Here is a 23,210-nt window from a genome sequence, read left to right as displayed (position 1 = left end):
TGATTGTCGGCCCGGGATGGGCCGAATGGCCGTCGTGAAAAGGCCGAGTTCCGATGGTGCCGTCCACACCTGTTCTCAGCCGGTGGGACCTCGGCGTGGAAGGGTCGGGGGGGCAGCCTGTGGGGGGCGAGTGAGGGTCCTACCCCGGGGGAGACCTCTCATGTGGCCTGGCCCGCGATCGGACCCCACCGATCGCCAGGCCAGCCTCTCTGGCTGGGGGCCTCCTTTCCTATGCGCCGGTCCCTGCAGTCCTGTGCCATGTTGTGTCGGGGCCGGCGGGTTGAAGGAAGCCACTGCGCATGCGTGCATTGGCGCCAGCGCCACTGCGCATGTGCGTGTTGGTGCCAGCCCCACTGCGCATGCGCGGATCCCGTGGCATCCAGTTCGCGCCGGGATCAGCAGCTGGAGCGGCGTGAACTGCTCCAGTACCATGCTGGCCCCTTGTAGGGGTCAGAATTAGTCGTCGAGTCGACCCGTTCACGGCGTCGTAAAACGCGACGGCATTTACGACGGCGTGGACACTCTGCCGCGGGATTAGAGAATTCCGCCCCAAATGTTTAATTTACCTCCAATCTGCTCTCCCACTTTAAATCTAGTTACTGCGATTCTCTCTTTAACTCAGAACACTCAGTTTACTCTACCTTGAATTCCTCTGAACAATACCGCCAGGGCGAATGTGGTGACTCGGGGCTTTTCACAGTAACTTCATTGAAGCCCACTTGTGACAATAAGTGCTTATTATTATTATTACTTAACTCCAGACTTCTTAGACAGTCTTTCTGTCCTAATTCCCTGACAATCTGAACTTTAACTTGTTCCTTAGGAAGCATGAATCTATGCAACTCCCTGTCCAGCTTCTCCTGGTGGAGGTGAGAGCTGTTTACTCCTCAATGCCCTGGTTCCAACTGCTCTGGCTTCAGTTAAAGATAAGAACAAAGTAAAGCCCTTCCCTCGGGAAATGGCCTCCTGCTGCTAAACCTACTTGTGTTGGCTCTTCACATCGTAGCCCTCTGTAAGCACAATTGAAACACAGTTGGGACTGAACCAACCCCCAAACATACCAACATCTTTGCCCAGCATAAATCTAACTATAGGTTTTGCCTTTCCAAGCATAGAAGCATGAACAACTATGCAGATTTCTAATGTTTACCAATGCAAAAATAAATTCCTTACATCCACCTTTGTTTTCCGAACCAGGGGCGAAATTCTCCCCCAACGGCACGATGTCTGCCGACTGGCGCCACAAATGGCGCCAATCAGACGGGCATCGCACCGGCCCGAAGGTGCGGAATGTTCCGCATCTTTGGGGGCCGAGCCCCAACATTGAGGGGCTAGGCCGGCGCCGGAGGGATTTCCGCCCCGCCAGCTGGCGGAAATGGCGTTTGTTGCCCCGCCAGCTGGCGGAAATGGCGTTTGGTGCCCCGCCAACTGGCGCGGAAATGCGGTGCATGCGCGGGAGCGTCAGCGGCCGCCGACAGTTTCCCGCGCATGCGCATGGGGAGAGTCTCTTCCGCCTCTGCCATGGTGGAGGCCGTGGCGGAGGCGGAAGGGAAAGAGTGCCCCCACGGCACAGGCCCGCCCGCGGATTGGTGGGCCCCGATCGCGGGCCAGGCCACCGTGGGGGCACCCCCCGGGGGCGTCATTCTCCGACCCCCCGCCGGGTCGGAGAATGGCCGTTGGCCGCCGTGAATCCCGCCCCCACCCCCGCCGAAGTCTCCGGTACCGGAGATTGGGCAGGGGCGGGAATCGGGCCGCGCCGGTTGGCGGACCCCCCGCTCAATTCTCCGGCCCGGATGGGCCGAAGTCCCGCCCAGAAATTGCCTGTCCCGCCGGCGTAAATCAAAGCTGGTATTTACCGGCGGGACCTGGTGGCGTGGGCGGGCACCGGGGTCCTGGGGGGGGCGCGCGGCAATCTGACCCCGGGGGGTGCCCCCACGGTGGCCTGGCCCGCGATCGGGGCCCACCGATCCGCGGGCGGGCCTGTGCCGTGGGGGCACTCTTTCCCTTCCGCCTCCGCCACGGTCTCCACCATGGTTGAGGGGGAAGAGACTCTCCCTACTGCACATTCGCGGGAAACTGTCGGCGGCCGCTGACGCTCCCGCGCATGAGCCGCATTTCCGCGCTAGCTGGCGGGGCAACAAACGCCATTTCCGCCAGCTGGCGGGGCGGAAATCCCTCCGGCGCCGGCCTAGCCCCTCAATGTTGGGGCTCGGCCCCCAAAGATGCGGAGCATTCCGCACCTTTCGGCCGGCGCGATGCCCGTCTGATTGGCGCCGTTTTTGGCATCAGTCGGCGGACATCGCGCCGTTTTGGGAGAATTTCGCCCAAGATGTCAATGACTTGGAGAGGATGCAGAAAACATTTGCTAGAATGGTACTTGGGGTGAGGGGCTACTGTCACGTGGAGAGTTTGAAGAAACTGGGTTTGTTTTCCTTTTAGTAGCGAAGGTTAAGAGGAGACTTGACAGCATTGTTCATGAATGGTTTTGCTTGATTAAATGAACCAGAGAATATACGTTGAAGATGAGTGACTGAAAAATTAGAGTCGCAAAGTGGAAAGATATTTATAATACAGGAAATTCCTGTGGTGTGGAATGCAATGTCTGATAGGAAGCACATTCAGTACTAACATTCAAAAGTGAATTGGATCGATACATGAACAGGGCTGCAGGGAAAGAGCAGTGACCTGAGATTAATTGGAGAGCTCCACCAAACAGCTGGCACAGGCACGTGGATTGATTTTTGGCCACCTTGTCTACTGCATTATTCTATCATTCTGAAATTTGCATTGTTAGTGTCTGTCTTATATTCATGTCACCTTATTTATGTCACAGTCTCTCTACATCCCAATTATAGGGATTATAGGGCAGCACAGTAGCATTGTGGATAGCACAATTGCTTCACAGCTCCAGGGTCCCAGGTTCGATTCCCGGCTTGGGTCACTGTCTGTGCGGAATCTGCACATCCTCCCCGTGTGTGCGTGGGTTTCCTCCGGGTGCTCCGGTTTCCTCCCACAGTCCAAAGATGTGCAGGTTAGGTGAATTGGCCATGATAAATTTCCCTTAGTGTCCAAAATTGCCCTTAGTGTTGGGTGGGGTTACTGGGTTATGGGGATAGGGTGGAGGTGTGGACCTTGGGTGGGGTGCTCTTTCCAAGAGCCGGTGCAGACTCGATGGGCCGAATGGCCTCCTTCCGCACTATAAATTCTATAATTCTATAGAACCCCCTCATAATTTGAAAGTGTTCATCAGGTCTCAGTCTTTGTTTTCCAGAGAAATGTACCACAACCTGCTTGAGATTTCATCTCCTGCCAAAACCGGCATTATAGGAAACGCTTTCTTGGTTGAATTACTCAACATTGGGGGCATGAAAGACAGAGGCCAGATTGAATACTTGCAGCTTATGGTCCAGTGACAAGTTTGAATAACTCGCTGAAAAACATAACTTGTTCCAAACATTCGGGCGTCATTGTGATCCAATCGTAACATTGGTTGAATCGTCACTCTGATGAGGCCTTTTAATCCAAACCATCTGAAAACACACATAGATCACCTCTTCCAGATCTGATGGAGAAGGTCTGTGCTCCATATGTGACAATTGTGGCTCTCTTGGCAGCACTCTTATATCTCCATGGTGGAAAAACTGTGGGTGCGAGGGCTTCAGCACATAGTCTAGGCTGGCATTTAGTGCAGCACTGAGGACGGTACTGACCTTGAGCTGCGATGTTGAAACGAAGCCTAGTCTGCCCATTGATGATGTCCTCTGAAGATCTATGATGCTATTCAAGGACAAGCAACTGCAATGAAACACCATTAAAACCAGATTAATTGGTCTTTTAGTGTTTTCTTAGATTCTTCGTCATGAGACCACTGGATACTTTTCCAGCTGGCTGCTAACTAGACATGGCAAAGACGCTGAAACGCCTCATCAGCACACTCCAGGCCCCAAATAGATCTTCCAAGCTCTGCTGAAGACCCAGCGAGTTTACCCTTTAAGTGGCTGAGGCACACGGATCTGAGAAGTCCTAGGTTCAAGCCTGGTCAATTCAGGAGCGGCATGTGACCGATTGTGCACATTCGTGCCTTTGATCAGCATTTGTTTTATTTTATTTGAGCCTGTTCCAGTCACCCATCACTCTGTGCAGGACTAGGGTTGAAAGGGGAAAACATTTCTCTGATTTATAACTTCACTTTGATCTAAGTTGACTTACATTTGTGTTCACTCGCCTGTGTGCGCAGCACATGTGAAATGCTCTGGGACTGATTTTTGTTTTACTGTGAGGCTTCTCCAGATTGTTTACTGGGATTCCGCAGAAATCCCAGTGAAGAAGGTTTCTGCCACTCCTCCGGGGATACCACTGATTGTTTGCCAGAGGAGTTATGGTGGATAATGAAGGAAAACCCCCATCAGTGGTCTATCCCTCTGGCTCCCATCTCATTCTGCGAACATAGGGTCAGTTGTGTGAATCACATTAAGAACCCTGAGCCATTAGTCTTAATATTGTCCCTCTAACTGTTTTTTCTTGAGCCCCTCGTTCCTTTTTCATGCCCAAAGTCCTGTGTGATTTTTCCAATGAGATTTTACAGGGTTGGAATAACCCATTTTGATTTTATAATCCAAACGTTAGTGTCTGGAGGTCAATGCCTATGTTTGGTGAATTAACCAAATTGTCTGAAGCTGACTGAATTCTAAGCTTTTATTTTTCATTGCGTAGGACCTACATGAGTGTGAAGGAACTGAAGGAGACACTGCAGATCAATGGATCTATGTACCTGAATGTCTATTTTGCGAACTCGGTGCGGGAGGAGCTGGCGGGAGCTGCCACCTGGCCCTGGGATAAGGAAGCCCTGAGTTACTTGGGTGAGTGTTACAAAAGGAGCTCCAGTCCAAAGGTATTACCTATGGAACTTGCTACCGCAGAAAGCAGTTCAGGCCAAAACATTGTATGTTTTCAAGAAGGAGTTAGCTATAGCTCTTGGGGCTAAAGGGATCAAAGGATATGGGGAGGAAAGTGAGAACAGGATACTGCGTTGGATGATCAGACACAATGATAATGAATGGTGGAGAAGACTCAAAGGGCCTGCTCTCTACATTGCTGTATATTTATGTAATTTCTTTATGCGAGACAGTGTGTGAATGGTGTGCATACCCTGTACACATCAATTTCACTGTTTATAAAAAAATAATAGGATATGGGCATCATTTGTTTACCCATCCTTAAATGCCCTAATTGTCCTTGAACCAAGTGGCTTACTTAGCCATTTCAGAGGGCAGTTAAGAGTCGACCAATTTACTGTGGGTCTGGAGTCACATGTTGGCCAGACCAGGTAGGGATGGCAGATTTCCTTCCCTAAAGGGCATTAGTGAGCCAGATGGGGTTTTACCACAATTGATGATAGTTTCATGGCACCGGTACTGGGATAAGCTTCCAATTCCAGATTTCTTTTCTAAATGAATTGTGATAATCACTTTCCTCTACTTCCTGTTTGTCAGTACATCAGCTGCATGGGCCGTGGCCATCAGATTTCAGAGGATTAATGGCAGCTCAGAAATATGAAGAGTAGGCGGATCCATATACTTCATTCCCAGTTCACGGATTGAGGCTTGTCACCAATGATTTTGTTTTTAAAAAATCAATGATGGTTGACCTATCCATAGAGTATTTCGTCAATGATGTCTTGCATGCCAGTATTCTAAGTACGTATTCACAATTCTTATATCCCATTCAACCTTGAGCTGAATTTCTGACCCTATTGATTGTCATCTTCAGCCCCTGCAGGATTCTTCCTCACTCAACCCATCCACCACTGAAACTCTCAGTATGGCCTTTGTCACCACTTGACTTGATGTGAGGAGACTAAGACCCTGGAGAATACTGGCGATCAAGGGACCTTGGGTTCATATTCATATGCACAGATCCTTGAAGGTGGCAGGGCAGGTAGATAATGTGGTTAAGAAGGCATATGGGATACTTGCCTTTATTAGTTGAAGCATGGAATATTAGAGTAGGGAGGTTATGCTGGAGCTGTATAAAACTCTGGTTAGGCCACTACTGCAATTATAGTCACCATATTATAGGAAGCATTTGATTACATTGGTGAGATTTACCAGGATGCTGCCTAAGTTGGAGGGTCTGAGCAATGAGGAATGCTTGAATAGGCTGGAGCCATTTTCCTTGGAGCAGAGAACGTTGATATGGGACCTGATAGAGGTGTGTAAGATTATGAGGAGCATAGATAGGGTAGATAGAAAGGCACTTTTACCATTATTAGAGAGATCAATAACTAGTGGGTGTAGGTTTAAGGTCAGTGCGCGAAGGCTCAGAGGGGAGTTGAGGAGAAATTTTGTCACCCAGAGGATGGTGGGAGTCTGGAACTCACTGTCTGAAAGGGCCATTGAGTCAACAACACTCATAACATTTAAGAAGTAGTTTGATATTCATTTGTGTTGCCATAACCTTCAGGGCTATGGGCCTAACACTGGAAAATGGGATTAGTGTAGTCATATCTTTGTTGACTGGCATGGACACAATGGGCCGCATGGCCTCCTTCTGTGCTGTAAATATTTTATGAATTTATGAATCTCAACTTATATTGTTTTATAAAATTTATATAGATATCCTCATGCCTATTTATAAAATTGAAAACAAATCTGGACAGAACTTTTCAAATGGCTGAAGCTGTGTAGGTCTGTGGCCCTCGAACAATAGGAGCAACTATGGCACTATCGAGGAGACCTACACCTTGTTATCTCTGAAAAGTCACCAATGACTCCCTGCGGTCTGCAGAGACCAAATTCAAAGAGAACTCTACAAAGGCTATCTGCATATCATAACCTAGGCTGGCCACCTGGAGACTATTCGTCTTCTAAGACAAAGAGCCAGACAACTTTCTTTCCAATCCTTAATGATTAAAATATTTAACCATTTCAGGAAGCAGAACGAAGGATAGACACCCTTTGTCAAAGACAATGTGGAGAGATGGGATTCATATGACATGAACCTTTAGCTTGTGTAACCAGTAATATTGATTTCCTATCCAGCAAAATCTCAGTCTTTCATTTTATCACGAACTAATAGCAGCACAGAAAAATGGCTCTGCCCAGATTGAATAGCTGGTCCCATCCACACAGTTTCTATTCGAACCTCTGAATCATTATAAATAGAGCAAAGTCTGGTGCACAGTCAGGGCTTCTGTCACTTCCATTTCACCCGGTGCCTATATTTCAGACCAGGAAATCTATAGATCACCATGGCACACTTAATGAACTCAGTGTAAAGGTTATAATGGGAAAACTCCAAATCAGCAAGTTAGATTTCATTCATGACATATTCACGAACCAATCAAATTGCTCAAATTATATTTTTGAGAAAGTTTTCATCTGCCGTTTAAAATCGTGGGCCGGGATTCTCTGTTTCTGAGACTAAGTGTTGATGCCAACGCAGAATGTGTGGACTGTAACAACAGTAAAACTGGCGCCACACCTGGACTGGTTCCGATACTGCTAAGGGGCTAGCACCGACGCCACGTGAAACACAATCGATTCTAATGGGAAACAATGCCAGGTTTGCGGGTTTCGCGATTCACATTCAAAGGCTGACAAGCTGCAACCGCATATACACACTTCACTCCCCACACACACCATCCCAGTCAACAAGATGGCAGTGAGGAGGGTAGCCCCGAGGTTTACAGATGCTGAGCTGGAGACCCTCTTGGATGCGGTGGAGGAGCGGAGGATGCGGGAAGGCGGTTGCCAGCAGCCTCCGTTCACTGTGCCTTGGCGCAGGTGTCAGAGACCATCAGCGCCGTGGGCAACTCTGTCCAGGCGGGTTGGCAGTGCTGGAAAAAACTGCTCGACCTCCTCAGGCCGGCCAGGGTAAGTAGACAGTACTATGCCCCTGGATGTAACCCGTGTCCCACACACCCGTAGCCCGAAACCCCCCCCCCCCAACTTGTCCCATCCCCCACCCCTACCAAGTGGACGGCCGAACCCCCATCCTGCCCCACATGCTGGTACCCATACCGGGTGCCATGACCAGGTGCCCTGGCCACTGAAGCCGTCAGCTACCCCCACCCCTATGTAGCATGTGTCGGACTGTCTAACACTGTCGTTTTCTGTTCCCCCCGCCCCCCTAGGAGGAGGCCGCACACAACCGCCGGGAGCGGAAGAAGACAGAGGGGTATCGCGGCCCCTCACTGTTGTCGAGCAGAGGGCCCTGGAGCTGGTTGGCGGCCCGGAGGAATGGGAGCTATGGGCAGGGAAGTGAGATCCCGCTTAGTTCCCCGAGCCACGTGTGCAAACCGCCCCCAGACCCCCCCACACCTTCAGCCCCACACCACCCTCACCCCCACACCACCCTGATGCCAACGCCACCAGCCCTCGCCCCCACTAACACCCCCACCCCCACCCCCCCCCAGCCAGCGGTCTAATCATGCCTCTTGTCTTGTGTCTTACAGGACCTGCTGGTAATGGGGTGGGCCCATCTGACGTCCCCCTCCCCCAGCCTGTGCCACATGTGAGCCGAGCACTGACGAGGAGAGCAGCTCGGACACAGGCCCTCTGCCCGAGACTCAGGCGACCCCGGAGCTCGGGTCGGAGGATGACAGTGATTTCCCGTCACAGCTAAATCCAATACCCTCCACATCCCAGAGACACTCACCTCGGTTGGGCACTTTAGTGAAGACGATCCTGGGGCACTATCTGGTGCGCACTATAAGGTGGACATAGGAGCACCCGAGGGGGTGGATGGTCGAATGGCAGGCAAACCCCAGGGACTAGCTGCCATCCAGACAGGTCTCGAGCTTTTGGAACAAACAGTCCATTCCATAGTGGAGATGCAGTCGCAGAGCCAGGGACTATATGAGGGGTGTAGGCGAGCATCCAGCGCCTGTAAGTGCAGTTGGAGGGGCCCAACCGCATGCAGCAGCAGGAGGTGGTGCCGCCAATGCGTGACACCCAGACCAACACTGCGCAGGTGGCATCCATGGTGCAGGCATTGGGGGAGGTGGTTTCCGCTCTGGATCGGCATGTCCAAGGTCTGGGGCATTCTGTGCAGGCGCTGGCCGAGACTCAGGATAGGGTTGCCGCCTCACAGGCCACCAAGTCTTAGAGCCACCTGGAAATCGCAGTGGCGCTCCTGAGCATGGCCCAGTCACAGCAGGCCATGGCTGGGAACGTCGGCAGCATTGCCCAGGCGTTGGCTAACGTGACACAGACAGAAAGGAGGTGGCCCAGTCCCAGAGGGAGATGGCACAGTCACTGGCTGAAGTGACACTAACCCAGAAGGTGATGGCACAGTCGCAGCATGATATGGTGCAGTCCCAGATGGAGTTGGCCCACTCCCTGTGCTCCATGGCCACGAGCGTGCGGACCCTGATCAAGGCGAGAGCGGGACTCCAGGACTGGCAGTGCCAGGTGGCGAGGGTGCCTCAGGGGATAGCTCCCCTTGCATTCCCCCATCCCATGAAGCTGCCCGGGGGCCATCAAGCACCCCGAAGGAGGAGGAACTGATGGGGCCTAAGCCGGTGGCTCCCGCAGGGGAGGTGCCGGAACACCTCAGCACCTCGGACACCCCCCTTCCTGGTGCACCTGGTGGGCAGCAGGCAGAATGGGGTGGCACCACGCCACCAAGAGCACCCGAGCGGCAGCCGGACCCATCCAGGCCCGGTCGCCCCAGAAGATTCCCGCCAACCGGGACCCAGGTTGCAGCGCAGGAATCACAGCAGGCCACTTCCATTCCTGATGGACCATCTGGAGATCCACGTAGTGTTAGGGCCCATAGGGCCAGGAAATTAGACACTAATTAAGTTGGCATGGGTGCGGGGCACAGTTTAATTATAGAGGCGAGGTCATGAATCTGTATATGTCCGTTCACAGTAAACACCTGTTGCCACCATTACAACCTGCCTCGGTTCTCAGTCTGTTGGGTGTGAGAGGATTGCAGGTGGGGGTTGGCCGGGGGGAGGGGAGGTGGGTGGGAGTGAGGGTGTGTGGGTTTGGGATGACGGTGAATGGAGGCCGGGTGGGGGTGGGGGAGGGTGGTGGTGTTGGGGTGGGGGATCGGTGTCATTCTACAGAACCAGGGGCCAGGGTGGGTGGTCAATGTGGTGCGCAGCAAAATGGCTGCCTTGCAGGCCGCGGCAATGATCATCCATGCCTGGACACTGCCCCAATTCCATGGGGGATCGCCCTGGCTACTCGGGCTGTTCCCCGTGTTTCCCCCTCCCCACCCCAGCCTGCCTGTCCAGTGTTGGGCCCTGCAGTCCACAGTCGCTCCTCTCCGGGCCTACCTCCTCTCTCTCTTCTTCATCAGCCATGACGCCGGTTTCATGATTTTTTAAAAGCCATCGGGAACTCGGCCCATTGGAGATGGAGAATCACGGAGGCCCCGGAGAATACCGGGTTGGGCCCGTGAATGATATGCAAATGGTGATACTGTACGTGCATTCCGGAACGCATTGACGCAGCTGTCGAGGTGATGGAGAATTGCGATTTGCCATCAAATTGGCGCCTGCTGCGAATTTGGCGTCGGAACCGATTCTCCACCCATTCGCATTTCCTGATTTTGGTGTCGGTTAACGGAGAATCCCACCCTTAATTTATTTTAAAACACAAATTTCATAACGTGATTAAACCGATCCAGTTAATTGTGTTTTGTGAAAGCCTGGAGATTGGCTAAATGCCGGTAAGTGATATTTCTCACAGATAAAGGCTGGGATTTTCCGGTAGTGTCATGGTGGAAGCCACCGCGGGAGATGCAGCGGCCCAGACTGCTTGAAGTCTTTCCTCTGTGATAGGTTAACAATGTACCATGATGAGATGAGAGAGCTTTATTAGAGCTGTTCCAAAATAGTCTTATGCTTCATTCCATGAAAATGAATTTAGGCCCGAATCTAAGGGAGTGAGCTTGCCTAACAAAAGCAGACTCTCTTGATGGGCTGTGATTCTCAAGGATAGTTCTGTGATCCCAGCTCTTCTATCACAGACTTCAATTTGGCATCATGTGTTATTTGAATCATGCCATTGGCAGCCTCCAAACTTTGTGTTTTAAAGTTTGAATCGCCCCTCGTCAGAAAACAGCTTGGTTAGGTGGGAACCTGTTTGAATGGCAAAACTTGATCTAGTATTTTGAAGCCAATGATTGGAAAGAAATTTGTTGGTATCACTATTATTTTATGTATTGAAGAGAGGAAAGGAATGTGTCGTTCCTTGTTTTCTGCAACTTCTTGTCCATTCTCTGATCGGGCATCAACAAGACCATGCATTGTTTTTTGACACACACATGTTTTGGGGATTGATTTCCACCAGCGAAGCAGGAAGCCTGGGTCAGTAAAGCTCCTGGGCGGGATTCTCCACTCCGGCGCCGGTTGGGAGAATCGCCTGGGTCGCCAGAATTTCCCGCGACGCCGGTCCGACGCCCTCCCGCGATTCTCCTGAGCGGCGAGAACGGCCCCGTCAAGTTCCCCGCTGCGCGGGCCGGTGAATCGCCCGAGACACCCAAAATGGCGATTCTCCGGCACCCCTGCTATTCTCAGGCCCGGATGGGCCGAGCGGCCAGGCCAAAATGGCGGGTTCCCCCCCGGCGCCGTCCACACCTGGTCGCTGCCAGCGGGAACAGCGCGGGAATGCTGGGGGGGGGGGATCCTGCACCGGGGGGGGGGGGCCTCAAATGGGGTCTGGCCCACGATCGGTGCCCACCAATCGTCGGGCCGTCCTCTCTGAAGGAGGACCTCCTTTCTTCCGCAGCCCCGCAAAATCCGTCTGACATCTTCTTGTGGGGCGGACTCGGAGAGGACGGCAACCACGCATGCGCGGCTTGGCGCTGGCCAACCCGCGCATGCACGGGGGATGCCAGTTATACGGCGCCGGCGTTCACGACGGCATGGGCACTTCGGCGCGGGAGCGGAGAATCGCGCCCCCTAACTCGCAAGATCCTGTGCTGGATTCTCCGCACCCTGACGCCAAAATCGCGCGCTGGCGCCGGGGCGGAGAATCCAGTTTGACGCAGAAATCGGGACCGGCACATTACACTTTCCACTCTACGGAGTGAGACGCAATCCTAAGGATTCCATATCATTTACACTCTAATCCAATCATAGTGGACACAAGGGCTGCTTACAGCCAATAGCACTGGGTTTGATGTGACCATTAAACACAAGCCGTGATAGTAATAAATCTATAAAATAGAGACCACTCATTCATGGTTTTCATTGAATGACAGTTGTGGATCCAAATTCCTGAAGTACCAGTAATAAGCATCGAAAAATCTTCAACAAAAGGAATTTCACATCGTCAGTTATTTTCAGTCAGTAGCTCCAGTACCCCGCATGTGCAATAAACACTCCTAATGTTATAAAACAGCGAACCCTCTGATTCAGCCTGAGCGGCTCCATGGGAGAGCACAAAAACAGTTCATTTTTGGGAATATGTTCAAAAACAGCTGCTGAGTCAGTAATGCGCAGAACCCCAGATGTGTGTGAAAATACGACAGGCGGATGCACTCCACTGCTCTGTTCAACTGTCCATTCCTCCCTCTCCAACCCACACTGTTTTTCCTTGGCATTTGGAAGAGTAAGTCTGTGGTATGGAAGTTACTAATGAATGTTTAGTAACAGCTTTGTGAGCTTCAGAGGGAAATCTTTCAAAGGTCATTTAAAAAAAAAAAAATTTTTTTGCCATGTATGTTGGAGAAGGAGCATTGCATTCTGTCCACTCCCAACAACTGGGAATGTCTAAGAGCCTTCTCGTCGGCCTGCAGCACTGGCTCACTGCTCTGGCCAGATTTTCATGTAGCCAAACTATGGGCTGATCAGTCTATTTATATCCAGGGTTCATCTCCCCTAGTATGGCCCACAGTGAAACAAACCACAGTGTAAAGGTCAGGCGAGGTGGGGAAGAAGATAGTGAGACCATGGGCCAGACGTGGAAGCGTAACTCCGTCCCCGCTTTGAAGGCATCCTTTCTAGTCTCAATGTATGTTACATGTTGATTTTAATACTACTTTTGGTTAAGTAGTCAACTTTTTTGTTGTGTGGTAACAAAGATGTACCAAGTTTTCCCGAGTCTGAGTTTACTATGGAGCCGTTGGGAGATGTAACACTGGAGTCTCAGTCACTCAACATCTTGATTTTAAAATTCTCATTCGAATTTTCAAATCCCCCCCATGACCTTTCCCTCATTATCTCTGTTATCTTCGCCAGCTCCTAGACATCTGAGACATCTACACTGATCTAATTCTGGCCTCTTGAGCTCATTTCCAATTTTGATCACTCCACCATTGTGGCAGCATCTTCAGTTGCCTGGACCCTAAACTGTGGAGTACCCTACCTGACACCTCCATTTGTCTCTTCCTTGCTTCTCTCCTTTCATCTGCTTAAAACCTACCTTTTTGATGAAGCTTTTGGTCATCTGACCGAATATCTCTTATGTGAATTGTCACGTTTAGTTTTTTAATGCTTCTTGGGACAATTGGATTCCTCTAAATGCTCTCTATAAATATAAGTGTTATTGTCAACAGAGTCTGATGGCATTGGAGTCCTGAAGCACGCAGAAGGGGAGCCCTCTCAGGCATGACCAGAAGAGGCCCAAAACACCAGTGCAGGAGTACTCCGGGCCTCACAAGCGAAGATTACGCCTCCCCTCCCTCATGCTTCTGTCCTTGTGTCAATCTCCATGTGCTCACAAGCTGAGGAGAGGGCTTAGCCAGATGTTGGAATGGCTGCAGCTGGAATTTATTTTCATTCACCTGAGCTGGCCCTCCCCTGACCTGCTAGTTTAATTGAAAGCAGAAAATGCTGGAAATACTCAGCAGATCTGGCAGTTTCTGTGCAGACTTAAAACAGCGTCAATGTTTCAGCACCTTTCATTACGAGTGGGAAAAGTTAGAAATGGTAATCTGTTTTAAGTAAATGATAGGGAGCAGGGCAGGGAAAAGAGAGCAAAGAATCTGCAATAGGGCAGAGGGCAGGAGGTTGAAATGAGAAAATGTTGGTAAAAAGGGAGTGGTGATGGACCAAGAAGAGAAACAAACCTTGACTCTAGAGGAGGTGTAGATGGCAGAATCATGAACAGCCAAAGAAAAAAAGGAAAAAAAAACACTTAAACAAGAGAGTCAAGGGGAAACAAAACCTACAAAGAAATGCGAAACAAAATGGGGACAGAGGCTATGATCCTACTTGTTGAACTCAGAGTTGTGTCTGGGAAGCTGTAAATTCCCAGTGGAAAGATGAGGCGTTGTTCCTGGAGCTTGCGTTGAGCTTCACTGGAACAGTGCAGGTCAGGAGATCAAGAGTGGTCAGCAAGTGAGAACAAGATGGAGAATTCAAAGGACAGTGACTGGAAGCTCAGGGTCACTCTTGTGGTGGTCCAAATGCATGCCCACCTTGAGGATATCTTGCTCTTTTCTTTGGTGGGATTACCATTCTTCTGTCTTGTTCACCTTCATTGTTTCATTGTTGTGCCCCACATAGTGGACCCTTTTTACTCAGTTCCACTATTCTCCCTTCACTTGCACTCCATCCTCTGGCCCCATACTCTCCCTTTGCATCTCTTCGGTGGGAACTGCCAGCCTGACATCAGCTGAGTCAAGTTCTCTACTGCCCTCATTCACTGGAATGTTTCCCTCTGAACTTGCTGCACTCTCTTCTCTCAGATCCAGCTCAAACATTGTCATCCGACCTGCTGACAAGTGTGTTGTTGCTATTCTCTGATGTATTGCTCTCTCCCCTGCTGAAGTTGAATGCCATTCTTTCCCCTGGACAGTGACCCCCACCACTGAACATCAAACCATTGTTTCCAGGACTATCACTGAACTCATCTCCTCTGGCGATCATCCCTCCGTGGCCTCCAACCTCACAGTCTCCTAATCCCGCACTGCCTCCTTCCCAAGATCACAAACCGGACTGCCCATTATTTTGGCTGACCTCTTGCTGTCCCACTAAGCTGATTTCTTCTGATTCCAGCTCTATTTTTATTCTCCTCTTGTCCAGTTCCTTCCAATCTACACCCATGACTGTACTGGTGCCCTCAGTCCCTTTTAACAGTTTTCAGCTTGCTGGGCTTAACTGTCCCCTTTTCACCTTTGACATTCAATCCTTCCACATTCCCCACCAAGGTGGTCTCAGAGCTGCCTGCTTTTTCAGAGGCCCCACCAGTCTGTATCCACCGTCATCCTCCTCCACCTGGCTGAACTTATCACATTGAGCATTTTCTCCTTTAACTCCACTCGGTTCCTCCAGGTAGGAGGCGTTGCAATTGGCACCCGATTGGTCCTCGCTATGCCTGTCTTTTTTGTGGGGTGTGCAAAACATTCTGTGTCCTACTGGTGCCCCTCTCCCTCACTTCTCTTCCTGGTACATTGATATCCGTATCACTGTTGTTTCCTGCTCTTGGCTTGAACTGAAAATCTTCAACAAACTTGCTTCCAATCTCCGCCTTTCTCTTCAGTCCAGTAATATGGCTACTGTACAACTGCACACACCTGTAATCAAAACAGGAAGTGCTGGAAACACTCTGCAGGTCTGACAGCATCTGTGAAGAGAGAAACCAAGTTAACGTCCAGTAAGATTCTTCAGAACCCTCAGCACACATCCTTGGCATTTTATAGAAACACTTCTTTAGAACTGGCAATGTTGTTGTGCCCATCCCAGCCTTTGAAAGGCTGCCACAGGGCACTGTTTTGTTTAATTCTGATCTTCTGCCAGGATGTATGAGGAGAGATTAAACAGTTTGGGCTTATATTTGCGGTAATTTAGAATGATGAGAGGGGATCTGATTGAGATATATGAAATACTAAAAGGGATTGATAAAGTAAACATAGACCAAATGTTTTCCCTCGTGGGGCAATCTGGAACGAGAGGTCACAGATATAGTTTGAGAGGCATTGATTTAGAACTGAGATGAGGAGGAACTCCTTCTCGCAGAGGGTGGTGAACTTGTGGAATTTGATGCCCCATACTGTGGTGGAATCAAAGTTATTAAATGGTTTCAAGAAGGAGATAGATATATTTCTGATTTTTAAAATGGGTTAAAGATATATGGGGAACAGATAGGGAGATGGATTCAAGACCAGGAAGAGATCAGTCATGATCTGATTGAGCCTGGGGGCTGAATTGCCTACTTCTGCTCCTAATTCCTATGTTCCTAGGTTTTCTTCAGATGTTTGGGCCCCAGTTCACCTATTCTCCCTGTCACATTTCCTTCAGTTTTTTTCAGCTCTGATGGCTGCCATGTTTCCTTTAGCTCCACTTCTCCATTCTCTTCAGGTAGATATGTCTGATTTTGAGCTGGTAACACTGTCGTAGCAATGTCTTACTTATTCCATGTGATGGTGCTGTAACCACTTTTTTCAAATACCCAGTATGACCAGACAGCCCATTATTCACCTTTGCTCCAGAAGGGATGCACAAATCTCGGCCCATTAAACATAGCAAAAAGAGATAGGAACCCATTCCCGAATACCAGTTTCTCCATGAACACAATTTGTCCCATTCCCAAGTATCAACTCCCCAGGAACGCAGTCTGCTCATTCACAAATGTCAGCTCCCCCATTAACACACCCTGTCCCTTACCCAGCTCCTCCATTAACACAATCTGTCCCACTCTCATCACCAGCAGTGTATGAAATTTTTCAATATTTGCTTTCTTTAACTCTCCCACTTTTGAACATACATGTGCTTTACAATGGATATGGAACTTAATTGGAGACAGACCCTGGTCCGAAAGTGCACAGATGCACCTGACATTCCAGAAATGTATGAATTATTAACTTAAGCTGTTCAGTATGACGTATTATCCTCACTTTGCAAAATACTCAGCTCAGTGCGATGGTGTAAATCTGTTGTACCTTAGCATGATTAGCTGTGTCATAATATCCGCGCATGTATATAATGAAGTGCAGACAGGCAGTGATTGACACACAGGATGACCAGTAAGCACACAGAACAGAGCAGCCAATCACCAGACAGGACACCACCACTATAAAGCCAGAGGGTACTAGGTTTCCCACTCTCTCGGGACCCAGCCACTGAGACAGTCAGAGTCCACGAGCTAGCACAGTGCAAACACCATGCGGTAGCTAGTACGTCTGGTCAGGCTACTACAAGGTCTCCAGTCAGTTCAGTATAGTGTCGAACCACAGATAAATATGAATGTTAGTTCTATCGTTCAATAAAACCGTGTTGGATCTTCTCCAGTGTTAGAGGTCCACACCAAACCGACCTGTATAACACATCATGGTACTACGGAGTGACATTGAAATTTGACGGACCTACCTCGAGTGAATCAGCATTGACCAGCAAGCAGCCATCCGGTGACATGGAAAACATCCAGCCTCCTCCGCAGCTCTGCATCTCCGGCAACCTCAGCGCAAATTGGAAGCTCTTCAAGCAAAAGTTCCTCTTGTACATCGATCCCGCCGACCTCGAAGCAGCATCGGATACCAGGAAGATCGCGCTATTTCTCTCCACCGCGGGGGACCACGCCATCCACATGTACAACTCCCTCACGTTCGCTGACGGCGAAGACAAAACAAAATTCAAAACAGTCCTGCTGAAGTTTGACAGCCACTGTGACATTGAGGTGAATGAGAGCTTTGAACGGTACGTTTTCCAGCAGAGGCTTCAGGGTAAGGATGAACCTTTTCAGTCCTTCGTGACCCATCTCTGCATCCTAGCGCAGTCATGTAACTGTGTCGCGACGGCTGATTCCATGATTCGGGATCAGATCATTCTCGGGGTCCACTCTGACTCCCTTCGGCAGCAGCTCCTGAAAGTCAAACAGTTGACCCTCTCTGTCTCTATCGAGACGTGCGTTGTCCATGAGCCTGCTAAGAATAATTACTCCCACAGCAGGGCGGCAGAAACTGCGAAGCTGGCCTCCCATGAGCGGAACAGGTGCAGGACATTGCTGGAGTGCCCGTTTCGCTCGCTTTTCCCGGGTCCCTGCGCATGCACGCCACGACCGAGTGGACAACGAGCCCGACAACCCGACTGCGCACGTACATACGTTGACCGACCTAACTGCGCATGCGCAATGGCGCACGGAATGCGCTGACGTCGACGTCATGACATGTCCGAATTGTGGCTCCGCCCATTTAAAGCGGCAATGTCCGGCAAAAGGACGCCGGTGTCTACAGTGTGGCAAGCTTGGCCACTACGCAGCCCTTTGCAGATTTGCTCCACCGCTCAGCAGCCAGCGATCCCAGCTGCGGCGCAGAAGTGTCCGCTCAATACAACAAGGCATGCCAGATTCCGATCCCGACAGCCCAACAGACCCTGATGCTGAGTGCAAGTCCCCATACTGGGTGAGCATCATAACTACACATGCGCTGCCTTCCATCACACCTATGCAATGCCTCTCGATCCTCAGTGTGGATCCCGACGATGAGTGGTCTGCTGTCCTCATAGTGAACAAGGCCCGCATCCGGTTCAAACTGGACACCGGCGCATTGGCGAACCTCATCTCGAAATCCGACCTCGACACCATACGTGTCAAACCAAGCATTCTTCCACCGGCCTGCCAGCTCCTTGACTACAATGGCAACGCCATAGCTGCCAGTGGCTCGTGTCCCGATATTCAGGACGCCAAAGCTTGTAATGAGGCAGTGGGGAAGGGAACACTGACAAAGGAGAGTATTTGCTGGCACGGAGATGGGTTGAAGTGTGTATACTTCAACGCAAGAAGCATCAGGAATAAGGTGGGTGAACTTAAGGCATGGATCGGTACTTGGGACTACGATGTGGTGGCCATCACGGAAACTTGGATAGAAGAGGGGCAGAAATGGTTGTTGGAGGTCCCTGGTTATAGATGTTTCAATAAGATTAGGGAGGGTGGTAAAAGAGGTGGGGGGGTGGCATTATTAATTAGAGATAGTATAACAGCTGCAGAAAGGCAGTTTGAGGAGTATCACCCTATTGAGGTAGTATGGGTTGAAGTCAGAAATAGGAAAGGAGCAGTCACCTTGTTAGGAGTTTTCTATAGACCCCCCAATAGTAGCAGAGATGTGGAGGAACAGATTGGGAAACAGATTTTGGAAAGGTGCAGAAGTCATAGGGTAGTAGTCATGGGCGACTTTAACTTCCCAAAGATTGAGTGGAAACTCTTTAGATCAAATAGTTTGGATGGGGTGGTGTTTGTGCAGTGTGTCCAGGAAGCTTTTCTAACACAGTATGTAGATTGTCCAACCAGAGGAGGGGCAATATTGGATTTAGTACTGGGTAATGAACCAGGGCAAGTGATAGATTTGTTAGTGGGGGAGCATTTTGGAGATAGTGACCACAATTCTGTGACTTTCACTTTAGTAATGGAGAGGGATAGGTACGTGCAACAGGGCAAGGTTTACAATTGGGGGAAGGGTAAATACGATGTTGTCAGACAAGAATTGAAGTGCATAAGTTGGGAACATAGGCTGGCAGGGAAGGACACAAGTGAAATGTGGAACTTGTTCAAGGAACAGGTGCTACGTGTCCTTGATATGTATGTCCCTGTCAGGCAGGGAAGAGATGGTCGAGTGAGGGAACCATGGTTGACAAGAGAGGTTGAATGTCTTGTTAAGAGGAAAAAGGTGACTTATGTAAGGCTGAGGAAACAAGGTTCAGACAGGGCATTGGAGGGATACAAGATAGCCAGGAGGGAACTGAAGAAAGGGATTAGGAGAGCTAAGAGAGGGCATGAACAATCTTTGGCGGGTAGGATCAAGGAAAACCCCAAGGCCTTTTACACATATGTGAGAAATATGAGAATGACTAGAGCGAGGGTAGGTCCGATCAAGGACGGTAGCGGGAGATTGTGTATTGAGTCTGAAGAGATAGGAGAGGTCTTGAATGAGTACTTTTCTTCTGTATTTACAAATGAGAGGGGCGATATTGTTGGAGAGGACAGTGTGAAACAGATTGGTAAGCTCGAGGAAATACTTGTTAGGAAGGAAGATGTGTTGGGCATTTTGAAAAACTTGAGGATAGACAAGTCCCCCGGGCCTGACGGGATATATCCAAGGATTCTATGGGAAGCAAGAGATGAAATTGCAGAGCCGTTGGCAATTATCTTTTCGTCCTCACTGTCAACAGGGGTGGTACCAGGGGATTGGAGAGTGGCGAATGTCGTGCCCCTGTTCAAAAAAGGAACTAGGGATAACCCTGGGAATTACAGGCCAGTTAGTCTTACTTCGGTGGTAGGCAAAGTAATGGAAAGGGTACTGAAGGATAGGATTTCTGAGCATCTGGAAAGACACTGCTTGATTAGGGATAGTCAGCACGGATTTGTGAGGGGTAGGTCTTGCCTTACAAATCTTATTGAATTCTTTGAGGAGGTGACCAAGCATGTGGATGAAGGTAAAGCAGTGGATGTAGTGTACATGGATTTTAGTAAGGCATTTGATAAAGTTCCCCATGGTAGGCTTCTGCACAAAGTAAGGAGGCATGGGATAGTGGGAAATTTGGCCAGTTGGATAACGAACTGGCTAACCGATAGAAGTCAGAGAGTGGTGGTGGATGGCAAATATTCAGCCTGGATCCCAGTTACCAGTGGTGTACCGCAGGGATCAGTTCTGGGTCCTCTGCTGTTTGTGATTTTCATTAATGACTTGGATGAGGGAGTTGAAGGGTGGGTCAGTAAATTTGCAGACGATACGAAGATTGGTGGAGTTGTGGATAGTAAGGAGGGCTGTTGTCGGCTGCAAAGAGACATAGATAGGATGCAGAGCTGGGCTGAGAAGTGGCAGATGGAGTTTAACCCTGAAAAGTGTGAGGTTGTCCATTTTGGAAGGACAAATATGAATGCGGAATACAGGGTTAACGGTAGAGTTCTTGGCATTGTGGAGGAGCAGAGAGACCTTGGGGTCTATGTTCATACATCTTTGAAAGTTGCCACTCAAGTGGATAGAGCTGTGAAGAAGGCCTATGGTGTGCTCGCGTTCATTAACAGAGGGATTGAATTTAAGAGCCGTGAGGTAATGATGCAGCTGTACAAAACCTTGGTAAGGCCACATTTGGAGTACTGTGTACAGTTCTGGTCGCCTCATTTTAGGAAGGATGTGGAAGCTCTGGAAAAGGTGCAAAGAAGATTTACCAGGATGTTGCCTGGAATGGAGAGTAGGTCTTACGAGGAAAGGTTGAGGGTGCTAGGCCTTTTCTCATTAGAGCGGAGAAGGATGAGGGGCGACTTGATAGAGGTTTACAAGATGATCAGGGGAATAGATAGAGTAGACAGTCAGAGACTTTTTCCCCAGGTGGAACACACCATTACAAGGGGACATAAATTTAAGGTGAAAGGTGGAAGATATAGGAGGGATATCAGAGGTAGGTTCTTTACCCAGAGAGTAGTGGGGGCATGGAATGCACTGCCTGTGGAAGTAGTTGAGTCGGAAACATTAGGGACCTTCAAGCAGCTGTTGGATAGGTACATGGATTACGGGAAAATGATATAGTGTAGATTTATTTGTTCTTAAGGGCAGCACGGTAGCATTGTGGATAGCACAATTGCTTCACAGATCCATGGTCCCAGGTTCGATTCCAGCTTGGGTCATTGTCTGTGCGGAGTCTGCACGTCCTCCCCGTGTCTGCGTGGGTTTCCTCCGGGTGCTCCGGTTTCCTCCCACAGTCCAAAGATGTGCGGGTTAGGTGAATTGGCCAATGATAAATTGCCATTAATGTCCAAATTGCCCTTGGTGGTGGGTGGAGGTGTTGAGTTTGGGTAGGGTGCTCTTTCCAAGAGCTGGTGCAGACTCAAGGGGCCGAATGGCCTCCTTCTGCACTGTAAATTCAATGATAATCTATGATTAATCTAGGACAAAGGTTCGGCACAACATCGTGGGCCGAAGGGCCTGTTCTGTGCTGTATTTTCTATGTTCTATGTTCTATGTTCTATGTTCTACTGGGGGTATTCAATAAGGCGATCAAGGCGATGCTGCGGTTTGAAATCGTCGGGCCTGACAGAGCATCTCTGCTCGATGCTCGAGCCTGCAAGCTCCTGAACCTGGTTCAGCGTGTCCACACCATGTCATCATCACTGGCGATGGCCTCGGCCGATGGAAACTTGCAAGCCGACATAGATGACATCATCACGCAGTACCACAGCGTGTTCGACGGGATGGGCACGCTCCCTTACCGATATAAAATCCTGCTCAAGCCGAACGCCACCCCTGTAATCCATGCACCTCGCCGGGTGCCGGCGCCCTCAAGGATCATCTGAAGAAGCAATTACAGGACCTCCAAGACCAGGGCATCATATCAAAGGTTAAAGAACCCACAGACTGGGTCAGCTCCATGGTCTGCGTCAAGAAGCCGTCAGGGAAGCTTCGCATTTGCATTGACCCTAATGATCTAAACTGAAACATAATGAAGGGAGCATTACCCGATACCAAAATGAGAAGAGTTGACCAGTGAGATGGCTCATGCCAAATACTAAAATACTAAGCTCGACGCTGCCAAGGGTTTTCGGCAAATACAGCTGGACGCGTCCAGTCGCACGTTGTGCACGTTCAACACCCCGTTTGGTCGTTACTGCTACAACCGCATGCCTTTTGGCATCATATCTGCCTCCGAAGTATTTCATCGCATCATGGAACAGATGATGGAGGGCAACGAGGGGGTGCGAGTGTATGTTGACGATGTCATTATCTGGTCCACAACGCCCCAGGAACACATAGCTCGCCTCAAGCAGGTATTCCAAAGAATCCATGAACATGGTCTTCAGCTCAACAGGGCCAAGTGCTCATTTGGTCAATCGGAGATCAAATTCCGAGGTGACCACATCTCGCAGCAAGGCGCACGGCCAGACTTCGACAAGGTCTCGGTGATCAACGCCATGAAGACCCCGGAGAACAAAAAGACGGTCCTCCGCTTGCTCAGAATGGTCAACTTCCTCAGGAAATTCATTCCCAATATGGCATCCCACACCACGGCCCTCCGCCATCTCGTCAAAAAGTCGGCAGAATTCCAGTGGCTTCCCACGCATGAAGAGGAATGGCGCGAGCTGCAAGCAAAACTCACGACAGCCCCGGTCCTAGCGTTCTTCGACCCAACCAAGGAAACCAAGATATCAACTGATGCAAGCCAGGACGGCATTGGGGTGGTGCTCCTTCAGTGGGATGACTCCGTGTCCTGGGCTCCCGTGGCGTATGCCTCCAGGGCCATGATGCCCACTGAGCAACGGTATGCTCAGATTGAGAAGGAGTGTCTGGGCATCCTAACAGGGATAGTCAAGTTCCACGACTAT

The 23,210-nt window shown here is 49.9% G+C and overlaps 1 protein-coding gene across 1 annotated transcript in view; it reads left to right on the top strand.

Annotated features, from left to right (window-relative positions):
* Positions 1-23,210, top strand: part of pappa2 (pappalysin 2) — a 726,002-nt gene that overhangs the window by 188,994 nt on the left and 513,798 nt on the right. The window contains exon 3 of the mRNA XM_072511622.1: positions 4,714-4,859. Within this exon, the coding sequence (XP_072367723.1) occupies positions 4,714-4,859 (146 nt within the window). The remainder of the gene's footprint in view (positions 1-4,713; positions 4,860-23,210) is intronic.

The sequence above is a fragment of the Scyliorhinus torazame genome, chromosome 7, assembly GCF_047496885.1.
Source record: "Scyliorhinus torazame isolate Kashiwa2021f chromosome 7, sScyTor2.1, whole genome shotgun sequence".
NCBI classification, from domain to species: Eukaryota; Metazoa; Chordata; class Chondrichthyes; order Carcharhiniformes; family Scyliorhinidae; genus Scyliorhinus; species Scyliorhinus torazame.
This window is presented reverse-complemented; position numbering and strand designations above follow the sequence as displayed.